Raw genomic sequence first — 22,014 nt, 5'->3', positions numbered from 1 at the left:
TCATATAAAATATTTATATGCATAAGATATGTATAGAAATGATATAGAAGATGTGTAGAAACGGTGTTGAACAAGCCATCAAATTGAAATGGCTAGAAAGTATAATTTAAATTTCATGGCTATTTTCGTGAAAATAATTTAATTCGAAGTGCCTTTTTGTTCTTTTTTCTTTAAATTTTGGATATGAAATCACGTTTGATATGGAACACCTCAACTCCATAGTAGGAGCTGACAGATTAATCGGGCTCCAAAGTATTTCAATAGCACTTACGAATGTGAGTCTGAATTAATCAACACTTACGAATATGAGTCTGAATTAATCAAACTTCAAAATAAATACTAAATACCAAATAAAAATTAAAAAGAAAAATTTCACCTAACTGAAAATCTATTTTGTTAGATCAGAACAGAAATTATACATCCCGCATATACAAAATATTTGTTGGATTCGAAATTGAGAGGGCGTTATGCGGACGATATTAGTTGTAAGTCATTGTGGTGATTATTCAGAAGACACATAAAAACAATACGAAAAATTTAATATTATTATATTATTTGACCAATCGACCTACATATAAAACATTATATTAAAAATATAGAAACTAATGAGAGAGAAAATCTCCCAAGATTCTTTGACGACTAATACTATTATGTTATGACTTGAAAAAAGAAATTTTTTATTTATAGAGTTACAAAATTCTAGAAAAAAAATACACCTAATAGGAATCTAATAAATTTTATTTATACAATTACAAAACCCTAGAAAAAAAGAATAAACCTAATAAAAAAAATTTAATAAGAAAAAGATATTTTCTAGCAGGTAATTTTAATTACGGTAGAAAATTAAAAATTCAAGGCAAATACTAACAACATTAACGTTTTACTCCTTTTCTCTGTTCAATTTCTCTCCCAATTGTCTTCACTTTCCGTCTTCTCCAGTAAGTTCATATATTACTATTTACTGTAATTTCATTCTTGATATTGTTACTTACACGTATTATACATGACGTAATTACAAGTGCTACTGTGTATTAAAAGTCTATACGAATACAATGGCGGTGTCATTTTATTGGACTCTGTCAATTAATTAATTATCAGTGGCACATTCGAATAATATTAAAAAGAATATGCTTTTCTTTTTTCCATCCCAACTGTTCTTCAACTCTCAGTCTTTGTCAGTTAATTATTTTTTTCTGTACTATGATTTCTTTCTATTTTGTAGTTTTTTTTTGGGTTTCTTGCCTAATTAGCTCAACACTTATTATCTGAGCTAAGTTTAGTTTTTGATACTATTTTATTGATGGGGTTTTGGTTTGATTTGTTGGGTATTCAGCAAATTTGTATATTTTTTTGATTGTTTTTCCTTTTGTCTTTATATTATAAGAAAGGCAGCTTCTTTTATTGATTAGTATTTGAATTGTGATCAATTAATGTTCTTTGATCCCTATTCTTCAAAAATTCAAATGTGTATGTAGTGTAAAGATTGGGGAAAGTGTTAAAAATTGAATCTTTGTGGGGGAAGATTTGAATGTATGTTCAATTTGATGAATGAAATGTAGTAAATGAGCCTAAAAAAATTCAATCTTGATAAGTTGGGTTTTTGATTTTTTGATATTCATAATATTAGAAAAAATGAATACTGTGGGGAGGATAGGTAGCTACATTGGGAGAGGAGTAAGTAGTGTATCCGGGACTTTCCATCCGTTTGGTGGTGCTGTAGATATCATAGTGGTGGAGCAGCCAGATGGGAGTTTGAAATCCTCTCCATGGTATGTTCGATTTGGGAAGTTTCAGGGAGTTTTGAAGGCAAGAGAAAAGGTGGTTAATATAGCTGTGAATGGCGTTGAAGCCGGTTTTCATATGTTTTTAGATAGTAGGGGAAGGGCTTTCTTTATAAAGGAGATAGATTTAGAGGACGGGGATTCGTCGTCTTTTTCTTCATCCTCAGGTGAGGATACTGATGGGCAAAGCAGTAGTAAGCGGCCAACAATATCGAAGAATTGTAATTATGATCCTGCTGAGTCAGCTACTCAGAGTAATGCGAGTGGTGAGGAAGTCTTGGTGAGGGCAAATACCCGAAGACCTGGGATTTTAGGGATGGTTTTTGGGAGGAAGTCGATGAAAAAAGACAGGCTTTCCGAGGAAGGCAGTGATGCTGGTATTATGAGGATAGACTCATTGGAACGCGCTGAAATGGCGGCTGATCTGTTAGAAATGAAGTGGTCTACTAATCTTACCCCTAAGAGGTACAATAAAGATTATGGCATACCAGTTTCTGCCCAAGATATGTCAAAGGGTGCTAAAGAAGAGGACTTGCAAATAAATGGCAAAAAAAGTGATATGAGTTCTCTTGCACATGATGACATGTTAGAAAATGTTGATTTCCGTGAGCCTGCTCGTGAGAAGGATGATGGTTCTCATCCAAGCTTTCAGACTCGAGAGAAGTCTGTCAAGAAAATTGGTAAACATGTGTTATTTTCAGCATCTGTGAATGCCACTGGAGTGTCCATTGTCCAAGATGTTGAAGATAATAGTCGTGAAGAAAGCTTAAGAATTTCTGGTGACAGCGGTGAAGAATGTGTAGTTAATGCTGATCATAATGCCATGGGTGGTACATTTATATCTGGGGTGGGGAGCCCCAGTTCAAAATTTGTGGACTTCCCTGAGATAGAGAAACACGATTCTTTTACAGTTAGCCGTCTTCCTGAGGAGGAAAACGAAATCTCTGCAGTCCAGTCCTTTTCCTATTGTGACACTGAAGAGAACTCAACAGCGGTGCTGGATGTTTCAACTGAAGAATTTACTCAAAACTTGGGTGCTTCTCGTGATCTCGAAGCTCGCATGCACACTCAAACAGTGCTCAGTATGAATGATTTGATGTCAAACGGAAACTCACAATCAGAAGAAGACTTGTTATTTGAAAAGGATCCTTCAAATGGTTTCAACGTTATAACCAACAATACTTATCCAAACGCAATCACTCATTTAATGGTCTCCGGAAGCGGTTCGTTGAATAGCTCTGCTGCAGAAGCAGATTTTGGGTGCATATTACCCATCTCTGGTTCCAGTACCTCAACCTATGAAGATCAAGATCAGAGGACTAGCATAACAGATAAATCAATAAGCAAACTGGGAGCCTCTGCCGGGGCTCTTGGTGCTGCTAATGAATCTAGTGGCAGTTTAGTCCCACTTACTGTTTCTTCACCAGAAAGCTTGGAGGAAGAGCACCTTGTCTTTGGTGATATTGATGATTGTTGCGACACTGTAGCCAGATGCACGGAGTCCAGTTCTTTAGATTATAAGGAAAAAGAAGATTACCCCCCTGCATCTTCAGGCTCTCCTGATATCGAAGACTATCGAGTACCAAACGATGAGTCTGGTCCTACTCTAGACAAGTCCATCCAAAGCGATCTGCCAAATGTTGCAGATGGAAGAAAACTCAAAACTGTGTCAAGCAATGTTGAAATTCCTGCAATAGTGCAGGACAAAGAACTTAAGCGGATAGGCAGATCTTTACCCAATATGTGGCCTCGTGATAATGCTTTTCCTTCTAACCCGGAGGACTTACATTCATCAATTGTACTTCAGACAACAGATGTTGTTGAGTTCTCGGAGGAGGTGAAAAATATTTCAGCAACCCCAGAAATTGGTAAGAGAATATACAAATGTGCCTGCTTTTTAAATCATTTTGAAACTTATTATGATACCTTTTCTAATCTTTAACTTGGTACTGTGATTTTACCTTGTAAGACGTGAAGTTTAATTTCGTCTTAGATTGCCGAGGAGTTATGTGCTGTATGCTAGAAAAAAGTAGTTTATTTATATGGACTAAATAATTAGGCAAGACAATTATTGACGAGTTCAAATGAATCTTTGCAGAAAGAGATCCCAGATCCATTAATTCATCTAGTAGTAGCTGGAGATCATGGTCTTTTTCTTTTAAGAGATCAAGAAGCATGAAAAATTCTGGGCCGTCCATAGATGAAGATGTAAATTCTGATGCTAAAAATATTTCAAAAAACACAGGTGGTGATGTGCCAAGGCCAAAGATTTCTAAGAAGAAAATAATGTTAAACACTCCAACATCTGAACAGCTGGCTACTTTGAATCTGAAGGAGGGAAAGAATATAGTTGTTTTCACATTCTCGACCGCAATGCTGGGGAAACAGCAGGTCATATGCTGGGACCTTTTTTGCCCCATTACATACCCCTTTTGTGTTTGAGCACTTTCAAGAAATTTTACATCTTTCTTTCTATGTAAGTGGGACAAATGCTTCCATGCTTATAATTTGTGTAAGGTGCTTACTTCACAGGTTGATGCACGTATATATTTGTGGAGATGGGACTCAAAAATTGTCATATCTGATGTTGATGGAACAATTACGAGGTAGCTGATTCATTTTCTACTATGGATCATTGGTGATATTGTCCTCTGTGCGAGCTTGCTTGTGTGTCCAAGACTTGCTGTTTTGTTCAACTTTGATCACTATGAATGTAACAATAGTTAACTTCTAATTTATGCGAATGTATGCCTTGGTGGTTATTGATGATATCTATTTTTATAGGTAAGATATATCAATTTTGTTGTGATACAAAAATCTGGCTTATCCTTTTTTGTTTTGGATAAGTAGGAACCGTCTTATCCAACCATCAACTTTAATAAGTACTAAATTTTTGACCGTAAATTGCTTTCCTCATATAGTTAACTTTGTGATTCACTTCCATATCCAACTACCTAAGCATTGGATGTGAGATGTTCTTAATTGCTTAAACTTAACATGATGCACTTGGAGCTGTTGAAAACTCCACAAGCCTAGCACTCACCCTCCATAATAGATTGTCACAAACCGGAGTTAAGAATAGAGTTCAATTTTTATTTTATTGTAGAGAAAAATGGGTCAAAAGTACGGTATAATTGGATGTTCTGGTATGAATGAGATTTTATCTTTTGAAAGGGAATCTTGAAGATGGAATTTGGACATCAAATTTGAAAACCTCTTCGAAAATTTCTTTTAAATGTTCTGTAGAGTTGTCCCAAAATTGTTTTTGATCAGTAATACAAATTTGTATTATAACTAGAAATGAATTCAAACTTCTGAATAGAGAATCGAAGCTGAAAATTAATGTAACTTCACCCATACTTTACACCATCTAACCTTGAGACATTCTGCTGGAAATAGGACTTATATGGTTGTGCAACCTGAAGTATAGTTATCAGAAAGAAGGTAATGAATGATGTGATACTTCTTTATTGGACTCCAGTAGGGATGCAATTTAGCTGAGTTCAAACATGCAATTGACAAGTTTGGCATGCCCCTTGACTCTTGGATTAGCTAGATTGAACCGCAGAATTTTTCAACTGAAGCCAAACATTATGATTCTATGTTGCGTCTTTCCATCAAACATGGAACAGCAACAGATAAAAACTGTCATCTCTAGCAAATTTTGCCCCCCTACTCCCACCTCAGCCCCTCTTATGTTTCATTCTGCAGTCACTTTTACTAATACATAAACATAAGTATTACTTTTTAAAGGCAGAATTTAAGTTACAAATCTTCGAGGTTGAGGCATTCTTTCTCTGGAAATATCTCTAACATTGAAGTTGGTTTACATATTCCAACGCGTTAAATTAGATATCTAAGGCTCTAAGTTTTCTATGCTGGTCCATCTCTCCTCTTTAAAATTCTGTTGGTTCCACTCTTTAGTTCCTCAGTGAACAAGAAAGGTAGATTTTTGTTTAAGCTGGTTGATATCTGATAAACAATATAGCTGTTTGATATAGCAAAAGTCTTATCCCCCTCCTTTTCCTTGTGCCTGTCTAATGTGTGATGTTTTTGTCAATTAAACAGATCTGATGTTCTAGGACAGTTCATGCCCTTGGTTGGGATGGATTGGTCACAGATAGGTGTTGCGCATCTTTTTTCGGCAATCAAGGTCCGTAGACTTCATTTGTTTTCTCTTCCCTTTTTTTTGAGGCATATTATTCGAACTTCTTGCTGCTCCTGCAAATTTTGTAGTTCTGGCAAGTCATCTGTCATTATATCCCAGTTTTTATCCCAAGGATGTGCTTTTTTATATTGTGAATATGTTTTCCGCAGCATACTTTCTTTTTAGTGAGTCCCAAAAAGAATGTTATTTATAGCCACACAAATGTCGATGACATGTTTTAGACCGCAAACTTCAAAAGTCTCTGTTTCTTTCTTAAACTCCTTGCCCGGTCAAACACCACCACATAAATTGGGATGGAATATTCATTTCTAACTCATTCTATTATAAAGTGTGCATCATTGACTAGACATTTCCTCTTTGCCGCAGGAGAACGGATATCATTTGCTTTTCCTAAGTGCACGTGCTATTTCACAAGCCTATCTCACTAGACAATTCCTGTTTAATCTTATGCAGGTAATTTGATGAAAAGAAACTTTAGCTCAAGTTCTCTCTCCTAGTTCATTAATTGGACTTAATTTATTTTTCTTTCACTTTTGATTTTGATAATTGCAGAATGGAGAGGGTTTACCAGAAGGACCAGTTCTTACATCTCCTGATGGGATTTTTCCTTCTCTATTTCGAGAAGGTCACCAGTTATTCATTTCTTTATTTTCTGTAGAGTTTCCCTTTTATTTTTTATTGCTCCAAACTATGCATCCCATTGAATTGCTAATATTTTGTTTGCCATATGCTTATGAATCATGATTATTGGAATTAAGCAAGATCATCCATTATCATCTGGGTAGACTAAAAACAATGCCATGTTGTACTTTCTATCTTTGTATAATTTTTAATTGGGGATGCTGGTAGAGAGCATTAAAGTAGAAGTAAGCTGTTGCCACCTTTCCGGTGTTTCCTGGTTGCTCCCACTCCTCTTTGATGAGCATATTGCACCACTACCTCATTCTTGCCACCACATTTTTCGAAAAAAAAAAACATTTCGTCAGTGCCAGAGTGCTCAGATTGCTGTTCCCGCATTTGTATGATTTTTGATTTAAGTGCTGAAGAAGGAACTTATTCCTGATGATGTAACAACTATTTTATTGAATTATCTACTCCAGCTAAAATGGTAATGATGGCTGGAAGTTTTATGCAATCATCGTTGGATATTTTCCGAATTTTCTCGTACTGTGATATTCTCATGTCTTTTTTTATAATTTAGTTGTTTTAGTGACTTTTAACTATCTAACTGTTGATAATTACCTCCACAACTCTGCAATAGAAAAATGAAAGATCGATGGCAGTTCCAGCAACATGCCTCATATCGGTAGGAACATGCATTTAGAATGCAGAAGGCAATACTGGTTCAGTGGCTGCTGGTTTCATGCAAAAAGGCATTGTTGGCTGCTGTTATTTCATATTTTTGTTACAGCAACAACAGCATGCCCAGTTTCATCCCACAGGTGGGGTCTGGGATTTTTTTGTTACAGCATGGACTTAAAATGTGAAAGAAACTATTTTCTTCTGCATTTAACTATCCCCGTGCTGCAGCATGTCTGATTGAGTATTAAAATATTTAGAAGTGCTCTGAATTTTGATAATATTATGACTAAGAGATGCATATATCCTTTTACCTTTTGCAGTGATTAAAAGAGTTCCTCATGAATTCAAAATCGCTTGCTTAGAGGTCAGTTTCTTGATTTACTTACTTTGTTTGTATTTGAACTTTTGCCATTTTTAGTAGAAGTTTGGTACGTCTGCCAAGGCCATCAGACTGGGGAGGCTTTCAGACTATTGCTTTGTTGATCTGCAATGGGTATAGTGCTTTTGTCTTTTAACTGAAAGAAAGACAACTCGATTATATTTTTAGTCGATCTTTCTTTTTTGCTAGCTTAAGTGAGTTATGGCTTGTAAACATTTTACAACCAAAGCAAGTGAAATAGATGGGTTATATAGCACGTTTGAAATTTGATGCACGAAGACTCGCTGTTTACACTGGTAGATTTCAAAATCTCAATATGTAGACATAGGTTGCTCGATACACTAAGATTTGGTTACTATTTAACTAATCTTGCTGCTTTTCAAGGTGGATGGAAGTTGGGTTGTTTGGCGTGCCACACTTAAAATATGGCCTTGCAGAAACATCAAAATGTGTTTAATCCAAAAACAACACTACCTGGTTGTTTAATCCAAAAACAACACTACCTGGTGTGGTCCCACAAGTGGGTTCTGGGGAGGGTGGGGTGCATTCAGACCTTATCCCTACCTTCGTGGGCTAGAAAACTTTTCCCCGATAGACCCTTGACTGTAGACATCCAATGTGTTTAATGAAATAAATAAATCACAAGACGGATATAGTGGCTAAAAGAGGAAGCGTGAAACTTTGAGAAACATCACGGGCAAGGAATATTGAAATTGAAGTATGCAAATTCTTGAGGAATTGCTGGCTGTTTAGAAGATAAAATTACTAATTTTGAGCCTATGTATCTAGCTATGTTTACAAGTGCAGATCAATAACCTGTTACCTTTCAAGTTTGCAGGATATAAAAGCATTGTTCCCTTCCGATAAGAATCCCTTTCCCTTCTATGCTGGTTTTGGAAACAGACACACAGATGAGATCAGCTACCTCAAGGTTGGAATACCTAAAGGGAAAATCTTCACCATCAATCCAAAGGTACATAGTCAACTGTTACCGTCAACAGGAAAGGACCTTCTGCAGATGACTCTCTTACAGAAAGTTTCTTATGATACTTTTTATAACCTACAGGGTCAAATTGTTGTTAATCGCCACGTAGATACAAGATCATATACCTCTCTTCATAGTCTTGTCACTGCCATGTTTCCAGCCATTTTCTCATGTGAGCAGGTTCGATTTTTCCCCTTCTCTAATTTTTAGCTCGTTAGCACGTGACAGAGTGAAGAGAATATGTGATCTCGTGCTTCAGTTTTATCCCATTTCCTATGGATGTAGGATATAATTAGATTTCTTGAAGTGGTGTATAAGATTCACTTCCGCCATTATGTTAACTTTAATATCTCATCACATTGTCTAGCCGTGCACATGTTTCCCTTATTTAGAGACTTAAACCCCGTCTAGAATTACAGTAGGTTCACTATACTGAAGTTCTCTTATCTCTTGTGGAACTGAAATTTCTTAGCTTGTCATCATTTTTGTTTCAGAACAATGTCTGTTGTGCTAGGCCTTGCGTCCAAGGATTAGCCATTTTGTGTGCCCCTTCTTCCTGCAGTGTTCTTGTAGCATTGTTACTGATAAAGAAATGGACCTTGGACCTAACTCAACCTCAAAAGCTAGCTCATGAGGGGAGGATTGCCCAAGACCATATTATAAGGAGATCATGGACCCTTTAACCCACCGATGTAGGACTCCAACACCCCCGCATGCCCAGGGCTGGACATCTAGAGCATGGACAATATAAGACGGGGGGCCCAACATCGGAAACAATGAACTGGTTGGGCCTGGCTCTGATACCATCTTGATCATTGCCGGTGATAACAATATTGTCAACATAAACCACCAAATAAATTCACAGATTTGGTTCAGAATGGCGATATAACACTGAATGATCATCTCCACTATGAATCATGTCAAACTCTAGAATAACTGTGCTAAACTTTCCGAACCAGGCTCGAGGAGATTGTTTCAAACCATAGAGTGACTTGTGCAATCGACAAACAAGGCTACTAGACTCCCCCTGAGCAACAAAACCAGGTGGTTGCTCCATATAAACTTCTTCCTCAAGATCACTATGCAGATAAGCATGCTTAATGTCCAACTGATAAAGAGGCCAATGATGAACGACAGCCATAGAGAGAAAAAGACGGATAAATGCTATTTTAGCCACGGGAGAGAAAGTGTCACTATAATCAAGCCCAAATATCTGTGTATATACTTTGACAACAAGGCGAGCCTTCAACCGATCAACCTGACTATCTGGATCAACTTTGACTGTATAAACCCAACGACAACCAACAGTAGATTTACTTGCAGGAAGGGAAACGAGCTCCCAAGTACCACTTGTATGTAAAGCAGACATCTCATCAATCATAGTCTGTTTCTATCCTGAATGGGAAAGTGCAACAAGCTCCCAAGTACCACTTGTATGTAAAGCAGACATCTCATCAATCATAGCCTGTTTCCATCCTGAATGGGAAAGTGCTTCACCTGTAGTCTTAGGAATGGAAATCGAGGACAAAGATGATACAAAAACATAATGGGGTGATGACAAACGATGATAACTCAAGAAAGTATAATGTGGGTTAGGTCCGCTGTAGGGGAAGCGTCAGGCGCAGGACATGAATCATCTGGGACTGATACTTGATGTGGGCGGCGGTGATAAGTCAAAAGTGGTGGCACTGTAGCTGGAGATGGAGAAGTAACCATAGATTCCTCAAAGATTGGTGTGGGTAAGACTGGAGGTATGGGTAAAACCTCAGAGATATTAAGATGATCAGAAGATGTGTAGAAAGGTTGAGATTCAAAGAATATGACATCAGCGGACATAAGGTAGCGACCCATATCAGGTGAATAGCATCGATACCCTTTTTGAACTCGAGAGTAACCAAGGAAGACACATTTGAGAGCACGAGGGGCTAATTTATCTTTTCCAGGGGCTAAGTTATGAACAAAACATGTGCTCCCAAAAACACGAGGGAGATAGAGTAGAGATGTGACTGAGGAAATAGTATGGAATAGAGAATCTTATTCTGGATCGAAGATGATGGCATTCTGTTAATGAGATAATAAGATGCGAGGACCGCATCGCCCCAAAAACGCAGTGGAACATGGGATTCAATGAGAAGAGTGCGAACAGTCTTCAATAAGATGCCTATTTTTCCTTTCTGCTATACCGTTCTGTTGAGGGGTGTATGGACATGATGTTTGGTGAATGATTCCTTGATAAGTCATGGACTCCTGAAACTGGGAGGATAAGTATTCTAAGGCATTATCACTAACTTGAAGAGACATCTTTTTCAGCATTTCCAGACTAAAGATCTTGGAAGATTGAAATACTTTCTAGGTATTGAGGTTGCTCAGTCCAGCTCAGGTATTGTTATTTCTCAACGCAAGTATGCTTGAGACATTCTTGAGGAAACAAGAATGATGGGATGTCGACCCATTGACACTCCTATGGATGCAAATGCTAAACTTCTGCCAGGACAGGGGAGCCACTCGGTGATCCTGAAAGGTATAGGCGGTTGGTTGGAAAGTTGAATTATCTCACAGTGACTAGACCTGATATCTCTTTTTCTGTGAGTGTTGTAAGTCAGTTTATGACTTTCCTCTGTGATAGTCATTGGGATGCAGTTGTTTGGATTTTGCGATATATAAAGTCATCTCCAGGTAAAGGACTACTCTTTGAGGATCGAGGCCATGAGCATATCATTGGATATACTGATGCTGATTGGGCAGGATCACCCTCTGATAGACGTTCTACATCTAGATATTGTGTTTTAGTAGGAGGTAATTTGGTGTCTTGGAAGTGTAAGAAACAAAGTGTGGTTGCTCGATCTAGTGCCGAAACAGAATATCGAGCAATGGCTGTAGCAACTTGGGAGTTGGTTTGGATCAAGCAATTGCTGAGAGAATTAAAATTTGGAGAAACAAGTAAGATGGAACTTATATGTTGTTAAGTATCCCACATCGGAAAAGGGATGGGTAATTGGTCTCCTTATATGGACTTGGGCAATCCTCCTCTCATGAGCTAGCTTTTGAGGTTGAGTTAGGCCCAAGATCCATTCTTTACATGGTATCAGAGCCAGACTCATTCCAAATCTTTGTTCACCGATATTGAGCCCCCATATTATAGTGTCCACGCTCCAGTTAACGAGGCCTGGGCATGCGGGGGAGTGTTAAGTATCCCACATCGGAAAAAGGATGGGTAATTGGTCTCCTTCTATGGACTTGGGCAATCCTCCTCTCATGAGTTAGCTTTTGAGGTTGAGTTAGGCCCAAGATTCATTCTTTACATATGTGATAATCAGGCAGCCCTTTATATTGCATCTAATCCAGTGTTCCATGAGAGGACCAAGCACATAGAGATTGGTTGTCACTTTGTCAGAGAAAAGATACTCTCGGGAGATATTGTTACAAAATTTGTGAAATCGAGTGATCAACTTGCAGATATCTTCACCAAGTCCCTCACCAGTCCTCGTATTAATTACATTTGTAACAAGCTTGGTACATATGACTTGTATGCACCAGCTTGAGGGGAGTGTTAGAATATGAATAGGAATAGCATATTGAATTCTACTTAGAAAGGGATTGTAATGTAGTGTCCTATTAGGAATAGGATTGGAATGTAGTGTCTATAAATAAGGTCTCAATGTAATAATTTAGATACAACAATTAAATAATATTTTCTCTCATATTTTTCACAATTACTTTTTCTCTAAATAGTTATTATCATTACCAAGCTTAGGATTGAGGAATAGTTGTTGCTATATCCTCATTATCATTATCTGTTTGTATAGCAGACACTTTACGAGTGTCTCCTTCTGGAACACACGCTCTTCTGTGATGGGGTTAAGATAGATTTTGTTTAAATAATTAAACAAATTGTAGGAAGTAAAAGGTAAAACCTTGGTACTCTTTCCTTTGCCTGGAATTTTGTGGACATCATGAGAATTCAAGAAGTTATTTAATTGGAAGAGATAATTACTTGCATATTTTACTGGTAATAGAGCCTAATAGTGTTGAAACATGAAATATTATTTTTGCAAGTTAAAACCATGTATAGAGCAAAGAAAATTCAAAAGTAAATAACTTTGAACCTCAGTCCTTTTCACTTGGCTGGACATTTTATTATTGAACTTACAGAGTCAAAATTTAATAATGGATACGTGATAACTAGCACATCTTACTATAGAGTGGAGCTGGATTGTGAAAGTACCCATATTTTCAACTTAAGCTAAACCAGTTGTTTTGATGTAAATGTTAAAGAGTGTACCAGAATGGTTGAGGGAGTAGGTTCTCCTTTTATGGTTTTGGACAATTCTCCATTATATTAACTTGCTATTGCGGTTGAGTTGATCCCTACATTGATTTTCTTATCATGATACCAGAGCCAGACTTGTAACTGTTGTAGTATTTGGGTCCTGAAGTTATGACCTGTGTTTGTTTGTGCTTCGGTTATCGCATTAGTTCATTGTTGTTAGTGTTCTTTCTTCTGGATGTTGTGTCCTGTTTTTCATTTTGCATTATTTTATTTCGTTACTGCTTATGTTTCTGTATTCCTTTTTCAAACTACTTTGAAATGCTTTTTTTAAGCTGAGGATCTATCGGAAACAACCTCTCTAGCTCTCCGAGGTAGGGGTAAGGTCTGCGTTCACTCTATCCTGACCCCACTTGTGGGATTACACTGGGTATATCGTTGTTGTTGGGTCCTGAAGTTATGTTACTGACGCTTCGGATGTCAAGTGCTGGGTGTGCTGAGGTGTCAGGGTGCCCTATATTGGTTGAGGAAATGTGATATTGTCTCATTATATGGTTTGGATAATTCTGAATTCATGATTCAGCTTTTGGATTTTCAGCCCAAAATCCATTTTCTTAAGGGTAAGTAAAACCTTTGGACTTGCCCTATTCTCTTGCTGGATATTTTTCATTTTGAACTTGAGAAGACTGAATTAAGTAATTTATATAGGTAATTTGTATGATTATATACAAAAAAAGGAAAAACAGGTACAATCTAAATTTTATTTAAAAAACTAAAGCTAAAATTCAAGTTAATTTAAAGGAAAGAAAAAAACGTCAAGATCTGGAGGTTCTTTTCCTTTTTATGTTCTTGAACACTGTCATGGCCCAAATTCGGGACCGTGATGGCACCTATTCCATCTTCCGTAATAGGTAAGCCAAATACCCAATTCCAAGAACGACATCTCAAATTCATATAAGCGGAAGATAATAAGAATGTAACCAATCCTGAACAATCTCATAATGTAGATAAATAGACTAGAAAAATCAATTCGTAGATATCCCAGGTCTGGAAGTCACAAATACAAGCCACTAAAATATAGAACCAAAAGAAAGTTCGAGTCTTTCAAAATGCAGAAAATGCGTAAGAATAAGGCTGAAGGAGTTTTCAGTAGTCTTTAAAGCTAGTAGCAGCTACCTTGAATCTCCAATAATGCTAGGGAAGAAGAAACCACAGGAATCAATATCCATTGGTCGTCGGATCTGTACCTGCACGTAGGGTGCAGAAAAAGCAAGAGTAAGGAACCACGTGTACTCAGCAAGCATCGTCGACCGATCCTAATTCAAAGTGGTGACGAGTGACACCACGTAAATTATCTAAAAATAAACGTACGACCTACACTCAGGAAAAACCATCCTAATCTAACTGAATAGTCCAGTTTAATAGTCATAAGGATATCATACACAATCTAAGAAATTCTCAATCCAGTGAGATAAATAACACATATACAGTAAGTACCAGATCAACAAGCACACTTTAACCAATCTGAACCAAATGAATCAATGCAATGCGATGTAATGCAAATGCATATACTGTGCAGACATGCACTCCGATCCCAATAAATATACTGTGCAGGCGTGCACTCTAATCCCAATATATATACTGTGCAGGCGTGCACTCCGATCTCAATAAATATATATAATACTGTGCAGACGTGCACTCCGATCCCAATAAATATATATAATATTGTGCAGGCGTGCAGTCCGATCCCAATATATATACTGTGCAGGCGTGCACTCCGATCCCAATATATATACTGTGCAGGTGTGCACTCCGATCCCAATAAATATATATAATACTGTGCAGGCGTGCACTCCCATCCCATATGAACATGATGTGGAGGCGTGCAACTCTGATCCCAAATCAACAATAAAGTCAAGCAAAGCACTTCGTGTCTCAAGTCAAATCAGACATCAATTTCAAAATCAACTCAACTTATCAAGTAAGAGTTCTCAAAACAGTTCAAACATACAATTAACTTATTTTTTATCCCCTCAAACAACACCAGTACCCGCATAGATGCTCGTCACAATCACCTATACGGAACCCCCAATTCCCATTACTCCTATTGCACATAACTAACAAATATTCAAATAAGCACTTTGAAAAAGAGTCTAAGGAAAGTCTCAACTTGCCTCAAATCGAAGTCAATCGTCAATCAACAAACTTGCCCTTACATAAGACTTCCGAATGGTCAAAATCTGAACGAATACACATTTTCCATGAGAATACGAATCTAATGACTCCCATATTGCTATATTTAGCTCGAAAACATAGCCAAATCTCAATTTTCATGAATTTCATATATATAACTAACTCTTAATCATCTACACCAACCATATCTCCATATCACCGTTCAAACTTAATTAGAAAACATCACGTAATATGACAATACCACATTCCGGACTAAATATTCAAATCGAAATTCTAAAGAAACAATTGAAATAGTAACTTATAATCATCAAACTTCACGCTTAAACCACAATTTCTCAGTCTATTTTAATCTCCTTTTGTCTGTATAATCATGGCGTCACCTACTGTTGCCATGTTATTGTCACAATGCACAATTTACATCCAATCTTTTAAAGGCATGAAAAGAAAATTCACCTATTCTAAAAATAGTATAACAAAATTTTCCCACCATATGTTACTATTATTCACATCTTCCTATAGAATTAGTAAGGACAAAATTTGTTAATCATTGTCCGCCCATCATTCTAGAATTATTATTGTTCAAAAACAATTCATTCTTAATCTTACCTATTTCTATGTACACAAATTAACACCATGTGCACTGCTACTCCACCATATTGGTATAGAAGAACCAATTAAGAATTACTTCACAACAAAATAAAGTGTCTAACCTGAACGAAGTTGATGAGAGTGCCTCTCAGAGCAACGAGTGAAAACAACAAAGCTTACTGTTAACCGTCGCCCCTCTCTTGTAACTTGCTCTGATTTTATTATTGATTATTAATATATAATAAACCCTTTCCCTTAAAATTTATTTTATGCATAGGTCTCAAGACTTATAAAAATATCAGTGACCCATAATTATAAAATAATGACTAAAAGTTACGAGATGGGTTAAAATGGGACAAATTTTTTAAATAAATTAGTAGGGTCATTACAAACACTAAAATGCTAAATTCGTAAGATGACTTATACAAAATCTTTATTGGGACGATGACAGGTGGTAAAGGACTTGACTCTTTAGTTGAACAACAGAACCATTCTATAGATTCATAGAAAGCCTGCTGTAAATGTACTTCTCTCTTGGCCAGACATTGTTCATCGTCGTTCTTGAAATAACTAAATTCAAGATTTTTACAAAATAGCTTCTACAAGTACCAGTGTCTCAAGGTTTTGCCAGAATGAATATTCTAACCCACATTTGTGTTGTTTATTTGTGGCATTTTGATCCCCCAACGGTGATTCTACTATCGGCTGGGAATTGGCAGGTACAAGGATTGTTTTAAAAATGCAGAATACATAAATAGACATTCAAACTTGGCCTTAGCTGAAGAGTAAACTCTCCAACTTTGAGTATGCATATCTAGACACTTCCATTCGTCTCCACTATTTTAATTGAACACTCCAACTTACAAAATGATCATCTACACACCTTTAAAATTTATGTGTCACGTCAACGTCGGGTATCCACGAGACACAGTGAGGATGAGTTGGATTGTTTGGTTGGCAGCTAAGTTGCTCGGACTCTCCAGAAATGTTGCCGCACCCGTGTCGGATTCTTCAAAATACACTATTTTTGGAGGATCCGACATACACCTGCAGACATTTTTGAAAAGTTCAAGCAACTTAGGTTGCCAATTGAGGCCAAGTTGAGGTGTCTAGATGTGCAACATAAAAGTTAGAATGCTTACTTACCGGTTGAGGCTAAGTTTGGATGTCTGTTTAGGTATTACTCCTTTAAAAATGAAGCAAGTGACAAGGTATTTTACCGCTCATGGAAGGGTTAGCACTAAGACATAGGGCATAAGGTCCATGAGTTGTTCAATTTTTAATGTTTTCTATGAAACACACTAAGTTATTCATTATTGTATTTTAGTTTGGATGAAATGGAGGCTTGCCTCTGGAATTTTGTGCGATAAGAAGGTGCCTCTTAAGCTTAAAGGTAAATTTTATAGAGCTGCGGTCCGGCCGGCCATGTTATATGGGGCTGAGTGCTGGCCGGTTAAGAGTTCTCACGTCCAAAGGTTGAAGGTGGCGGAAATGAGAATGTTGCGTTGGATGTGTGGATTTACGAGGGATGACAGGGTCAGGAACGAGACTATTCGGGAGAAGGTGGGAGTGGTCTCGGTAAAGGATAAGTTGCAGGAAGTGAGGTTGAGATGGTTTGGCCATGTCATGAAGGGGCACGGATGTCCCAGTTCGTAGGTGTGAGAGGTTGGCCTTGGAGGGTTTCAAGCGGGGTAGGGGTAGACCTAAGTTGTACTGGAGAGGAGTGATTAGACGTGACATAGAACAGTTACAGCTTACTGAGGACATGACCCTCGATAGGAAGGTTTGGAAGAAAAGTATTAAGCTAGAGGGCTAGGAGTGGGGTCGAGTCGTAGTCTGTAGATAGGAGGGTTAAGGGTAGCTTGGTTGGTAGCTCTAGGTTTGGGGGGACGGAGGGTCCTTGGTGGGTTAACTATACGTCTTGTTTGTAAATGTTGATTCCTTGTTACTTTAACATAATGCTTGCCTTTTGGTTAATTATACTTTATTTTTGTGGATGTTGGTGCTATGTTATTTTATCATTTTGCTTGCCTGTTGGTCTACAGTCCTTGGTCCTGAGCCGGGGTCTATCGGAAACAGCCTCTCTACCCCGTCGGGGGTAGTGGTATGGACTGCGTACATTTTACCCTCCCCAGACCCCACTATGTGGGAATATATTGGGTATGTTGTTGTTGTTGTTGTTGCACCTCTATTACATCTTTTTCTAGACTATATTCTGTCTTGAACAGAGTCGGAAACAACCTTTCTATCTCACTCTGAGGTAGTGGTATGGATTGCGTAAACTCTATCCTCCGTAGACCCTATTACGTGAGAATACACCGGGTATGTTGTTGGTGTTGTATAAAACCCAACAAATATAAAAAAAGAGATAATTGTCAAAAATACACCTTATCAATTTTTCACGAGTCTCATGTTCTAACTATTATTTGTTCCCTTTCCTTCCTGACCTATCACTATCTATCTATTAAAACACACCTTAAAGCTGACTAAGCCAAATGCTTGAAAACAATCGCCAAGAGGCCCGCGTGTGGGCATTGATTCCATCCATAAAAGTTCATCCACCTGGCATGTACGATGACTAATTCAGCGGACTAGTTTATTACTTCATTTTATCTTTCTTATTTAAAAGCTCTTGTTCCTTCATTTCCCAATTAGGTTTCTCTTTAACTTATTACTCCATTCAATTTTTTATAAATTTATGTGACCGGAGATGATGAATTCTGTTTCTCTCAGGGGCTTCTGCCTAACGGATCCAGACACAAATTTCTCTTCCAATCTGTTAAATTTATTGCGTCATTGTAATTTTTTTGTTTAAAAATCTTTGTTCTTTCCTTTTCCTATCGGGTTTCTCTTGAATTTATTATTTCGGTTAATTTTGTATAAATTTTGGGTGTCTGACGATAATGGATTCCGATTTTTCTTCGGTTTGATTTCTATAAAATTTCTCGTATCAGGTCCTGAGGATTGAGGTTGTACCCGAATTGGCAGAATTCAAAACTGACGGTGAAGGTTTTAATGGCATTATTGATTTCCCATTTATTGTTACTGTTATTAAAAAATATATCAAGAAACAAAATTATTAGCTTTCTAATTCTGTATTAGGGTTTAACATCTCTTTGGATTTTTCTGGTTTGAAATGATAAGAATCGGAAAGCCAATCTATGGGAAGTCAACAATGCCACTAAAAACCTTGACCGTAGTTTTAAAATTCCAGCAAGTAGGTTACAATCTTAATCCTTAGAAACCGACCGGAGAAATTGCTATCATTGAAAGCGAAGCGGAAATCTGATTGTGTATCGGACCCGTTAGACCCACACCTTGTACAAATATCGGAATCCATTATCGGCGGTCACCAAAGATTTATATAAAATTGAATGAAGTAATAAATTCAAGAGAAACCCAAGGAAAGGAAGGAACAAGGGTTTTTATGCCGACAAAAATAAAATGAAGCAATAAATTTTACAAATAGGAGGAGAAAACCAAGTAAAGAGTGAGATTACTTTGTGGCCTCCATAACGAAAATCTTGATCACCAGAAGTGAACTTAATTGAGTTGTTTTTATTTCCGTTACAAGTAGTTATGGATTATTTTGTGATGTTCAGTGCTTGTTTTCATGACAATTCTTGTGAAGTAGAAAATCTGGTTAAAGAAGAAGAAATGATGAAAAAGGTTATGGACAAAATAAGCTTCCACGCACCCATTGGCGCTTGTTTTCAAACATTTGGCTAGTCAGCTTTGAGGTGTGTTTTTTAATACATAGATAGTGATAGTTCACGTCAGTAAACGGAACAACTGATAGTTGGGATATGAAACTCGCAAGGACGTGAACAATTTAGGTGTTTTTTTAAAACCATTATCTATATGAAAAAAAAATAGATGAAAATATGATAAAGTATCGAGAATACATTGTAGATATATAGAGTAGAATGCAAAAAGAATAAAATGTAAATTAATTCTCTGGCATAATGACATATATATGCAGAACAGTACTTATAAGAAAGGTGGATGTACAGAACAATGTATTAAGCAACAGCATTCAAAGTTGATGTAGATGTTCTGCAGTTTATGACTTAGGTGATGCACGGAGTGGAATGTGCTGAGAAACATCCATTTTTGGGGCATTATTACCTTTATACTTTTACCCGTTGTTGCCTCAAGATGAGTCTCAATTTTGGCTTTAAAGCAAGGGTTACTTGAATCTACGTAGTTTTGCAAGTCCTAGATTAAAAATATAGATAAAAATAGGAAGAAAACGTAGAAATTATAGGACCTGATAATATTCACCTTCACTATACTCCAAATGTGAGATACTTCTTGCCTTTTTAAAATAAGTTTAGTAGAATGTGTTGCATACAGAAAAATACATTTGATAATTGCAACCTATTTTTGTTATCCTTGGCATCTGCAAATATAGGAGGGTGTGGAGGACACAGATTACGGTACAGTAAGTAGTAGTTCGTTGACTCGATATCCATCCATACTAGTAGTCATAGTATCGCTCCTCTAGCTTCTTGTCCTCTGATTTCTGTTACTATCTGATGTTTCTTGTACTTCGATTATCGTATTATTTTGCTATAGTTACTTCTCCAAAGGCTTTCACTTCCATTACCTTTTTTTTTGGGTTGCTTTGGACTGTTTTCCTTGAGCCAAAGGTCTATCGGAAACCATTTCTCTACTTCTGAAGTAGGGTAAGATCTGCGTACCCTCTACCCTCTACCCTCCCCAGACTTACTTTGTGCAACTACACTGGAGTATGTTGTTGGCATCTGCAAAGGATTGGTTAGCTGTCGATTCAGATTATGGTTATTCCCCTTGTAGGAAAAGGATAGTTTCCTTAGGCAATCGTTTTTCTAGTCAGGACGAGAAAATTGATGATGTTTGCTTTTTATTTGTACATTGTTCATGGATAGCCACTTAGTGAGGGTGTTGCTTGATCATATTCCATACTCTTTTGGATTGTGAAGTAGTCGCGAGTCATCATGTCAAATGCTTCTTTCGTGTACATCCGATGCTGTCTGGAAGCTTCAATAATTTTACTCTTGCCCTACAATTTTCACTTTTCTTCAGGAGGATTTTAATGTGTGGAACTTCTGGAGACTTCCGCCTCCTTATGTTGATTGAGAATTAGCACAGTCCACCCTGAAATATTTTTTTTGAGATTCAGGGTTGGTACTCCCATGGCCAATGTAAGTTCAGGTAGCTTTCGTTTCTATTTTCAACTTATGAGGCTGAAATTACTAGAATTTGTTACTGTAGATTCAGAACGGAGTCTATGGTCTAATGTGTATACTGTTACATTTTTCTTTTTAACTTGTTGCAGCAAAAGACTAGCGTGTCTATAGTATAAAAATACGCGGCAAGTTTGACTGAACCACAGACAAGGCTCATTGTATCTGTATATTGCACATGGAAGTGACTAGTATATACTATCGTTTGATACACTTCATCCCGGAGGAAGAAAACCGTGTTCTCTATCTTCTGCTCATCAATCACAGGCTAGCCAATTTGCTTGGCCATATATGTATATACATATTCATGGGAGGAAAATACGTTCCATGTCACTCCCCCTCCAGGACTAGTTGAACTTTGTAAATTGTTGTAGTATATGTAGTGAGGAAGTTAATCTTTGGCTTATGATGAACAGGTTTGGTAAGGCAAACTGTTTATTATATGAAAAGCTATTTTTAGTCTATGATAGTTCATTTGATTGAAGAGAGTGTGATGTTAATGGTGCATGCATGATACATCTTTGAGTTGTGAATAATACATATCAGAATATTGGACCAGCCTGTGTAAGCTCGTTCACAATGCTGGTCCTAAGTCCAGATAAAGGAGGAGGGTTGTCGAGAGTCAATTCGAAGGAACCTTTGAACCCCATAAAGGTAGGGTAAGGCTGCGAACATCTTATCTTCTCGAGTTCCACTTGTAAGAATACACTTGTTTGTTTGTTGTAGAATATTTGACCAGCATTTGAAGTAATTCTTTTTTTTAGGGGGTTGGGGGTGGGGGTGGAGGTTGTAGTAAAGCTTTAAGCTATGTGGCACATATTGTTCAAAAATCATGATGGATATATGCGTCATTAGATCCTAAAAAAGTAGTGTAAAGTAGTGTAAAGTAGTGCATTTTTGGACGAGCCGATAATAAGTAAGATTATATTTTTAAAGAATGCAAGTAACATAGGCTTAATTATTGCATTTGGTCCTTGAAATTGGTTAAATGTTCATCTTCAAATGCTCTAGATAGAAATTTGGTGGATAAGATTCTCCACTAATTTATTGTGGCATGATGAGATTCTGCTTCTAGTGCTTGTGATTTTGCCTAAAAGTTTCAAGAATATAGTTGTAATGGCTT

General features: G+C 37.2%; 1 protein-coding gene across 12 annotated transcripts; it reads left to right on the top strand.

The window, feature by feature from the left end:
• The first annotated feature begins 900 nt into the window (after positions 1 to 900).
• On the top strand, positions 901 to 21,355 carry LOC107867147 (phosphatidate phosphatase PAH2). Of its 12 annotated transcripts, none has more exons than XM_047411178.1 (12): positions 901 to 3,649; positions 4,027 to 4,172; positions 4,314 to 4,387; positions 5,850 to 5,934; positions 6,316 to 6,402; positions 6,502 to 6,574; positions 7,572 to 7,615; positions 8,469 to 8,603; positions 8,697 to 8,795; positions 18,618 to 18,672; positions 20,731 to 20,859; positions 20,984 to 21,355. In XM_047411178.1, exons 1-11 carry the CDS (start codon positions 1,633 to 1,635, stop codon positions 20,739 to 20,741), a joined length of 2,826 nt encoding a protein of 941 aa, XP_047267134.1. In that variant the 5' UTR covers positions 901 to 1,632; the 3' UTR covers positions 20,742 to 20,859; positions 20,984 to 21,355. The 12 variants fall into 12 exon arrangements, with proteins under 12 accessions (XP_047267134.1, XP_047267133.1, XP_047267132.1 ...); XM_047411177.1 differs by having other exon boundaries at positions 3,880 to 4,172; positions 18,618 to 18,666; positions 20,731 to 20,849; XM_047411176.1 differs by having other exon boundaries at positions 3,880 to 4,172; positions 18,618 to 18,666.
• Positions 21,356 to 22,014: the final 659 nt, after the last annotated feature.

Source organism: Capsicum annuum, chromosome 4, assembly GCF_002878395.1.
Source record: "Capsicum annuum cultivar UCD-10X-F1 chromosome 4, UCD10Xv1.1, whole genome shotgun sequence".
NCBI lineage: Eukaryota > Viridiplantae > Streptophyta > Magnoliopsida > Solanales > Solanaceae > Capsicum > Capsicum annuum.
The sequence above is the reverse complement of the archived record's forward strand: the minus strand, read 5'-3'. Positions and strand labels throughout refer to the sequence as shown.

What these genes read in the sequence shown, in the direction of transcription:
- LOC107867147 (XM_047411175.1), top strand. Translation starts at nt 1,633, where the DNA reads ATGAATACTGTGGGGAGGATAGGTAGCTACATTGGGAGAGGAGTAAGT. An exon ending in TTCAGCAACCCCAGAAATTG is followed by an intron (nt 3,650 to 3,879) that starts GTAAGAGAATAT and finishes GAATCTTTGCAG; the next exon opens with AAAGAGATCCCAGATCCATT. An exon ending in TCCTTCTCTATTTCGAGAAG is followed by an intron (nt 6,575 to 7,571) that starts GTCACCAGTTAT and finishes TACCTTTTGCAG; the next exon opens with TGATTAAAAGAGTTCCTCAT.